General features: G+C 37.6%; 2 protein-coding genes across 3 annotated transcripts; both read left to right on the top strand.

Moving 5' to 3' along the window:
* The first annotated feature begins 698 nt into the window (after positions 1-698).
* On the top strand, positions 699-5,295 carry LOC104105023 (zinc finger CCCH domain-containing protein 62-like). 2 transcript variants are annotated; one of them, XM_070195980.1, is made up of 9 exons: positions 699-986; positions 1,134-1,231; positions 2,288-2,426; positions 3,560-3,621; positions 3,726-3,777; positions 3,869-4,028; positions 4,202-4,300; positions 4,387-4,519; positions 4,592-5,295. In XM_070195980.1, exons 1-9 carry the CDS (start codon positions 835-837, stop codon positions 5,131-5,133), a joined length of 1,437 nt encoding a protein of 478 aa, XP_070052081.1. In that variant the 5' UTR covers positions 699-834; the 3' UTR covers positions 5,134-5,295. The 2 variants fall into 2 exon arrangements, with proteins under 2 accessions (XP_070052081.1, XP_009611548.1); XM_009613253.4 differs by having other exon boundaries at positions 701-986; positions 3,869-3,974.
* A 1,728-nt stretch (positions 5,296-7,023) lies between these two features.
* LOC138906649 (uncharacterized) lies at positions 7,024-7,849 on the top strand. The gene is made up of 2 exons (XM_070195981.1): positions 7,024-7,247; positions 7,321-7,849. The coding sequence occupies exons 1-2, from the start codon at positions 7,114-7,116 to the stop codon at positions 7,727-7,729; spliced, it is 543 nt and encodes a 180-aa protein (XP_070052082.1). The 5' UTR covers positions 7,024-7,113; the 3' UTR covers positions 7,730-7,849.
* The last annotated feature ends 1,200 nt before the right edge of the window (positions 7,850-9,049 follow it).

The raw sequence follows: 9,049 nt of genomic DNA, 5'->3' as shown, positions 1-9,049 counted from the left end.
GAGTCCCCCTCTATTCTCCCCTATGTCATTTACCTTCCGCACTTCTTTTATTAGACTCTGGTGTATAGAGATACTAGTTTCCTTCTGTAGCTTGTGACTTATGATGTTACGGGTTTTGGGAAGACTGTGTATTTATAGAGTATTGGTTATTGTACATGCCGAGCGGCATTGTTACTAGTTATTCAGTTATCTACTGCTGTTAGTTGCCAAGTTTTACTTTTGTTTTGTTATTTTTCGTAATTTGTTAGGCTTACCTAGTCGTAGAGACTAGGTGCCGTCGCGACGTTATATGGAGGGAGTTTGGGTCGTGACAAAAACTATATCAACTTGATTTTGACAGCAAAAAAATCATATCAAAATTTCAAATTTTGTTAACCTGTTAAGATTAAGTTGTTAAGGTTACCCTTTGTATGATTTGCTTTCTTACCATTTTGCATTATTTCACATGAAATTAGCCCAAAAGTTAAATAACTTAGAACCCATCTCAACATTTATTTAAAATAAAATTATCTTGATCTTATTAGTTTTCTTATTAAAATTATAATAAATAAAAAAAGAGAGAAAAGTTCCAAATATGCTCTTGAATCATGCTATTATACAGTTTGTATTTACCTTCGGTTGATCAAATTTACCCTTGTCATTACAAATTTGCAGCTAGTTATGTTAAATGTGGAAAAATCTATACCATTTTGTACAGTTCGAGGATAAATTTGACGCTTTAAATGTGGATTCGTGCGTCAATGGGACCGTATAATTTGGGCATTTGAAATGAAATGGTACTCTTTTGTTGTTGCTCTTAAAACAAGCTTCAAAGTATCAGTCTAACTAATTGAGATGGCGACGAGGAGAGGAGCAAAACGCAGTGTTATTGAAATTTCTTCTTCTTCCGAACAAGAAAATGGAGATGAAGAATATGAAGGAAGCTCAGAAGAATCAGAACCATTATCAGAATCGGATGACGATGATTTTGACTCCTCCGCCTCAAGGTATTCTTTTCCGATTAATATATCAATCAATTTACGCCTCAATTCCAAATTAATTAGGGTGAGCTATATGAATTATTATGTTCATTCAAATACTACATAGTTTATTGTAAATTTTATGATGATCAATTTTTGGGTAATTTGGGCCAGCGAAAGCGATGGTGATTACGAAGAATATGATGATGAGGATGATATCGAAGAGGAAAGTAAGGAGTCGGAGTGCGACAGAGTCCTTCGCCTTCTCCAAGGTATATAGGGGTTTTCATTTTTATGCTCTTACGCTTCTGGCAAATGTATGGATAAACTAAAGAAAAACTAAGTTGCACTGTTACTATAGTAAAATGTTAGCATTAATTGATTTATCAATTTGTCGCAAATCGATCATTCTTCAACCAATCCCAGTGTTCTATTTTTTTTAATTGAAATTAATGAATTTAAACTCAGTTGCTTTCTGCACAAATGAGTTTGATCTTTAAATGTGGGACTGTGCGAATCGCTTTGTAACAAGTACCTGTGATGTTGTGGTGGCTAGTCTTAAATGTTGAATTACCTATTTGATTTGCCGAAGACCTACATGGGCGATCAATGGAAGACCAATCTGAGCTATCAATTTTGTTAGATAAACCCATGGAAGTGCATGTTAGAGTATGGCATTGGTGACACACCATGGACTAGCCTTTGCTATTGCATGAGTTATTAATAATCAGCAAGTAGAGAAGCCAAAGAAGGGGCTGAGACTTTGAGAGCTACTAAAAAGAGTTTGTTGGGGTTGGGAGCAACGACTATCTCGGCTGAACACCCAGTTATAAAGGGGACCTCTTTGTCCATGAGTTTGGTGCAAATGTGTGATCATGTTTTCTTCTTGTTAGGCAGCGTGCATTACTGGAGCCAGGTGGGTCAGGGAGAATTTTTTTATATGGAAGTACTTTTGATATATGTTTTGCACGAGCTTTCATGGACATGGAAGGGAAGGGTGCGGAAGTAATATGGATCTTGTGCCCTGCCATTGGAGAGGATAGAATTAGTAAGAGATGCAAAAAAATTTACTCATTATTCAATGGACAATTTGGTGTATTCACAATATTTTTATAAACCAAAGATCCTAACATATGTATAGTAAAATGCAGTTGTTGATTCTTCAAAGGAGTTCATAACTTGCTCTCTTTTCATGGTGGAGGCACATGTTGAAAATCTCCAACTAATAACAATGTTTTTCAGATTCTGACTCAAGACAATAAATTAGCTAGTTATGGTCTCTCTAACATATAAATTTATCAAGTTACAATCTTTTGTGTCTTGTATAGGGGTTGGAGATTTGAAGAAGCTAAAGGGAGAATTGAGGAAGCTAACCTTGACGGACTATAAAGCATATTTGCGGTCGAATGGGTTGAGGTTATCTGGTACAAAAGAAGAATGTGTAGAGAGGATCATAGAGCACTGGAGGTATGTCGGAGTGTAAGATGTAAACCTCATGTATTTGAATGCACCCCTAGAATTTTTGCAATTTACAATAAAGCGTGCTCTCCTGGCATTCCATCAACCATTTTTATTTTTATTTTTCATTTTTTTTTTTGCTTCCTGTTATGTTGTTTCTTTTGTGGTGTATAAGGGTCTTGTTAATAGGTAGAGTCTCAAGCATTTAGGTTGCTTATCGTGAGCAGCTAAAAAGGGTATACGACTCTTTAAGTATAAGGGAGAAATGTCAGCATACTACTATGTGTATACCGCATATAGTTAAGCAAATTAAAAACCCTGGTTTGACTCATTGTCAGTGAGACCTATAAGTGCTTGATGATTTTGTTCCTTTAACCAACTAAATTATTTTCTCTCCTTGAGCAGTTTGACCTTTTCGGATCATTGCACTATAATTTTGTTAAGATATTGTGTCTTGGAGGATATACTATGCTTATCTTCGTACTTACCAAAAATGGAAGTTCCCCACTCTTCTTCATGGTTGCTATTTCATCTCTTTGTCCTTTTGTCTCTGAACATTAATCTCACATGACAAATATGTGGGTATAAATGGCTTTTCTCTTTTAAATGTCTTGCACTTATTTTTCAGCTATTGCACCGAGTATGCCAATACACCAGGAACTTTTGGTTTCTCTATTTTGACCTTATGTTCTTTTAGTTCCAGAGGCACTTGTTCCACAGTGACTCTGGAAATCAGAAATGCCTTGATTGTCGGTATAGTCCTCATTCTTGCTAGCTCACTTGGATTCTCTTCATTCTTCTATTGACATCTCAGTGAATGTGCTAAAAAGTTGCATATTGCAAATTGATTCAATTTGGTGACTTAAAATATCTCATTATCCTGTGAGCTTGGTCCTTCCCACTCAACAAAAACAAGCAAAAGAAGGCAGCATAAGTGATTGAAGCTCCACCGCATTTCATTAATTCTTCATGGTCTCAGGATATATATTACTATATAGTAACAGTTTTCACTTAGTTTGGAATTAATTGTAAATAGTATGATGTTGTCAGTCCATATTTTGAAATCTGTTTTTCCTTTCCCAGTAGGTTTTTGTTTTTTCCTTTTTGCTAATGCAAAGTCCTATTACTTGATTTGTTCACAGGATGAAAGATGGAAATGGTCAAAGACTATATCCCAGATCATCATTTACTATAAACTGCACCGGTAGTTTATATTTGCATCATGATACCTTCTCTGTTTTTCTTATGCTTCTTTGTTTTCCCATTTGTTTTTTCCATCTTTGAGTATTGAGACTGGTGATTCTGCAGGTGACGTATGTAAAGGAGATGTTGTATTATTCACACAGAAAGTGTACAAGAAGTATTCACCTAATTGACTCTCCTGTTTGTTTCACTTTTTTTCAGTGTAAAGTGGTCTTTGATTCTTGGATTAACTGTTTCGTGTTTCTAAGTTTTGACAAGATGACAAGGGGTGGAGAACTATTAGGGAAGAGAACCATCGCTGGGAGGATTGTTAAGGAGAGTTATGGTGCTACCAAACAGCAGCATACCTTTACGGTAAGGCTCAAGAGAAATTTTGGAGTGCACCCAGAGATGTCTGATTTTATAAGGGTAGAAATCTTGACCCATAGTTATGTGGATATGAGCTTGCAACTTGGCACTAAATTCAATTGTAGCACTTGAATACCTTGCTATATCTTCCTTCTAATAACCCTTTCTTGCAATTTCATGCGCAAAGTTTTGCTAAATATTTCTCCATCCTCTACTTTTTTGTGATTAACAAGGTTGAGGTGTTATGGAGCCAAGGGGTTAAAAAATTATCTGCACTTTTCCCGTTGCTTGTGAAGGGACGGAACCTTTATAAGTTGAAGACTTTCAGACAGGTGAACCCACAGCTACTCTGGAGTACCTGCAATTCCTTTCAGATATTCTAACATTTTAACGGTATTTCTTGCTGCTCTTTTATTAGAGATGGAAGAATGAAAAGGAAAGATTAGAAGTGCTTGCAGAGAAGCACAAACGTGGAGAAGCAGCAAGATTTATTAGAGCAACAAGAAAATCAAAATCAATAAAGCCGACAAAAGTGTCCTCTAAAAATAAAGGTGCCCTTTTGTGAAAATTAAATTGACGTATCACCTTTATATTTACTCTAATGTAGTTTTTGGTAAATGTAGGTAACAAGCGTCAGAAACTTGATCATCATAGGAGGCCAAGCGAAATGATACAGACAAGCAAAGTAAAGAAACATAATTGTTCTATTGATGAACGCGGGAAAGCAATGGTGAGAAGCAAAAGAAAAAAACACCGCCATGAAAAGCCTCGTCCACCTGGGAGATTGAATTTGGCAGAGTCCAGAAATAGTAGAGCCCCTATGAGGCATCCAAACATTGTGCCTGCCATTGGGGAGACCTCATTACAGTTCAATTATCCTTCAACGAATAATTTCCGCCATTTTGAATCAGATTATTACGGGCAAGGAGGAGTACCATATTCGTATTCATCTAACTGGCATTCAGCACCAAGATCACATTTAAGCTCTTATTCCTCGTATGCTCTGCCTGCTCCAGATCATCAACAATATGATCATGGAAGCTATCCTATTTTTTCATATCCTAGGTATGTATCTCAGTCTAGTAATCATTCCCGTTTTCTTGGCATGGTGGGAACTCACAGATCATCTGGTTCATTCCCATTTGTAAACTATGAACGTAGATAAAACTCTTAGCTTTTTGTCTCTCTTGCTCTGACCCGTGCTGTGCGCATAAGAGCAGCAAGGGGTCTTAAACTGACTTTTGGAGCATTGCCTTGTTGTAAGTGTCAATTTTCAAATATTTGTACAGCAAGTTGCAAAAGTATTTAGTCTTTAATTGGTATTAAAGCTGTGGTCTCTTTTTTAGTTTTAGTAGTTCCATTTTCTTTTGCATTCAAGTGGAATGTGGGACTTGGATTTTGGAAGGATGGGCTTGATCACGCCACAATTTCAGAGTTCTCTGTTGGATCCTGTCCTTTTATTCCTCTTTTCTCTGTTCGTTGAGTTATTTACGAAAGGAAAAAAAAAGGATTCCAACAAAGATGAGCTTCTCTTATTTGCTTAGAGTGAAAACCGTATTCCCTTTCAATTTCGTGTTAATTCAATTATCAATCACTGATTTTTGAAATTTTTTTCATACTATTTGATTGATGATTTTATAAACACACAGACTAATTTACCTTGTCTATTACCAAATTCATCTTTTATGTATTTTGTGTACGCCTTGCATGGAAAAACTTATCTGCATTTGATGTTTATATTAAATCGTATGAATTTACATGACTAAGTATCAATTAAGGCGATGACGTATACAATTGATAAGAGTGTGTTTAGAAGATTTACCCGAATATATAATGTATAATATTTTCTTTTCTTGGCATGACCCTAGCACCTTCGAAACAACAATGTTTGACCCGCCTACCACCTTACGAGCGGTAGCATCAGCCAACAGTAAGAAAATGAAAGGTTAGGGTAGGCTTGGTGTTCGCATCGTAGCCTTTTGAGATTAGACTCGCACGATAAGACATATCTGTGACTAATCATTTTTTGGCTGTGACAGCTAAATTATGGGCCAACTGGATAACGACTACTCCTTTTCTTTGGTCCAAATAACATGAATCCGGAACCATAATGTGGTTTTTTTTGGACTCAAAAAATTAAAATGTGTGGAAAAAAAAAATATAGTGACCAAAATATATATAACGCTATTTTAAAGGGCGCTACTGCCCGTTAAGGTATAACGCCCTTTAAAAGGGCGTTATATATATAACGCATTTCCTTACCGCGCTATACATATTATGTGGGTCCACCAATAATTCTTCTAGGCTTAACTGACATAACAATAATTCAACTGGGTATAGCGTCCTTATTTAAAGCGCTATACCTAAAATAATTGTACCACGGGATTGATTTTTGCCTTATTTAGAGAGGTTAAGGATTTTCTTAAAATCCATTCACAAATATTCTCAAGTCTTCTGGAATATTTCTTTGTAAAGTTGTTTTGCATTTTGTCATAATGTCTGAAGAGCGAAGAATAAGGGTTTCATTATATTGGAGGGGGAGGGGAAGGGGGTTGAGGTTGTGGTGGCGAATAACTCAGTAACCTATAGTTTATCTCCACAATGTCATGTTAAGTTGCCACTTACAATGGAGTACGATACATTGGTATCGTTGTTATGTAAAAAAAATGAGTGTTAGCAAACGTTCGGTGAACCTTAAAGTAACCAGAATATATCCGTATTCTGTCACTTCGCAAGGGGTTGCTTGTTATGCTGAGTTTAACATCGATGACGATGAAACTCGGAGAGATTTTTTGAGGACTCCGGATGAATACCAGGAATTTCTTGTAATAAAAATATTGGAAATGTACGTCAAGGTTGAAGACGTTCGCAATAATGAGGTTGTGCAAAACAGGGATATTCTTAAGTCATTGGGTGGTTGTTTTGGAGCAGTTTTAGCCGAACAGGTTCCGGCTGAAAGAGTTTGGCCTGATCTAAAATTATCTCCACAGGCGAATGAGGGGCGAGAAAATACTTTCTATCCTAGTTTACATAATCCACAAGACGAGTGGTAAACTTTAATTTTCCTTTTGTGTTATGGTGTTTATTTTTGCTGTATTGAATTTGTATTAACACTCATATATTTCACAGGGGGTACCTGCCATATATGAATTTTACAAGTTATGAACCAACACCCAATTGGAATATGCCTAGTTCTGGTGTGCTGGATCATGGTGGTCCATCCGGGAGTCATCACCAACAGGATAATGTCCATCATGGGATGTCAACACATTACGATTTGTAAGTGAAGTGATATAGCTATATATAAAGTATTTATCAATTTGAGTAACTCATTATTTTATTGGTTGTGCAGTGAAAACGAGCATCCTGAAGGTCCTGTCCTTACTGAATTGCCCGAAGATGACATATTTAATCGGGATCTGGTAGATGCACAGAGTCAGGAAGAGAATAGTGATTATGAAAATAATGCCGATGAGTCTGGAGATAACATACCCTTCCTTGATGAGGGAGATGATGAGGAAGAAGAGAATGCTGGACCCGATTTGACGAGGGAGCATGCTCCACCCCCGTTAGACCAAGAGTGTACGAGTCCCACGTGCCGTTTCATTCAAGGAAGATTCCCTACCTTGATCATTTGTCAAGTATGCCGGATGTGGATGCCCTCACAAGGGATATTGACGAAATTCGGACAGCAATGTGGGATGAATCTAGAGCAACGGTGCTGTCAAAGGGCATGCTTTTTCTTGATAAAGCGCGCCTAACCAGGGTGGTGCTAATGTACAACGCAAAAGAGTGTCGTGAGATCATGGTACGCGAGTCATATCCAGATGTATACAAGGTAGTCTGCCGTAGATGGTTTATGGGTTGTAATTGAATGGTGCGTGCGAGGAAGAAGAAAATAAATATGTGGGTTGTGGGTAAATACACTGGCACATACAATTGTGAAATGGACACATTCAGTGAGAATCATTTTAACTTGAATGTTGACTTGATTTCTCTTATCTTGATTTCACACATTGAAGCGTCCATAAGGTACAAAATCAAAGAGTGTATAACATCCGTCCACCAGGAATATGGGTGCACCATTACCAAAAGAAAGGCATTTCTCGGGCGCAAACGTGCGTTTAAAATTGTTTATGGTAACTGGGATAAGTCCTTTGCATCTCTACCCAGGTACATGGCTACATTGCAACACTTTAACCTCGGGACTGTTGTTGAATGGAAGCTTGAGCGGAGTCCGGGAATACCAGAACATATATTCAAATATGTGTTCTGGGCATTTAAACCAGCAATTGATAATTTTCTGCATTGCCGGCCGGTAATATCCATAGACGGCACTCATGTCTATGGAAAGTATGATATTAAGTTGTTGATCGCCGTTGCAGTAGATGCTAATGAAAGTATATTTCCCTTAGCTTTTGCTATTTGTGCCAATGAAAGCCAAGAGACGTGGACACTATTTTTGAACCACTTGAAATAGCACGTTATCAAACAACGTTCAGGTATTTGTCTAATATCTGATCGGCATGGTGGTATTTTAAGTTCTGTACAGAATTTGCATGCACGGCAGGAACCGTATGCCTACCACCGTTACCGTGTGAGGCACCTGAAGGCCAATTTCCAGAAGGCATATCCCAACAAGGATTTGCATGATTTAATGTGGATGGCTGCAACAGATCACAAAGAGTGTAAATTCAGGAGGCGCATGGAATCTATCAGGCAGGAAAACGAGGGAGCCTATCGTTGGTTGATGCGACATGAGCTTGACAAGTGGACTTTGCATGCGGATGGTGACATAAGATGGGGAATTCTGACTACAAATGTGTCATAGTCTTTCAACAAGTTATTGAAGTCTGCACGTGGATTTCCTGTCACTGCCATGGTGTGGATGTCATTCAAGCAGATGTCGGAGAGGTTTGTTAAAAGGGCTAGAGGTGCATCGTCATTGATGGAAAAGAGGTGTTGAATTTATGCCAATACCAATGAAAAGATTTGAGAAATACAAGCGACGAGCACATTGGCATTCATATTTATAGTATTGCAACGAGCGAAATATTTTTGAAGTTCACACCGCTATCCAT

The sequence above is a fragment of the Nicotiana tomentosiformis genome, chromosome 2 (genome assembly GCF_000390325.3).
Source record: "Nicotiana tomentosiformis chromosome 2, ASM39032v3, whole genome shotgun sequence".
NCBI classification, from domain to species: Eukaryota; Viridiplantae; Streptophyta; class Magnoliopsida; order Solanales; family Solanaceae; genus Nicotiana; species Nicotiana tomentosiformis.
The sequence above is the reverse complement of the archived record's forward strand: the minus strand, read 5'-3'. Positions and strand labels throughout refer to the sequence as shown.

Excerpts from the sequence above, each read along its gene's own strand:
- LOC104105023 (XM_070195980.1), top strand. The coding sequence starts at position 835 with ATGGCGACGAGGAGAGGAGCAAAACGCAGTGTTATTGAAATTTCTTCT. Across the intron at positions 2,427-3,559 it reads AGGATCATAGAGCACTGGAG|GATGAAAGATGGAAATGGTC; the intron begins GTATGTCGGAGT and ends ATTTGTTCACAG. Across the intron at positions 3,622-3,725 it reads ATTTACTATAAACTGCACCG|GTGACGTATGTAAAGGAGAT; the intron begins GTAGTTTATATT and ends GTGATTCTGCAG.
- LOC138906649 (XM_070195981.1), top strand. The coding sequence starts at position 7,114 with ATGAATTTTACAAGTTATGAACCAACACCCAATTGGAATATGCCTAGT. Across the intron at positions 7,248-7,320 it reads ATGTCAACACATTACGATTT|TGAAAACGAGCATCCTGAAG; the intron begins GTAAGTGAAGTG and ends TTGGTTGTGCAG.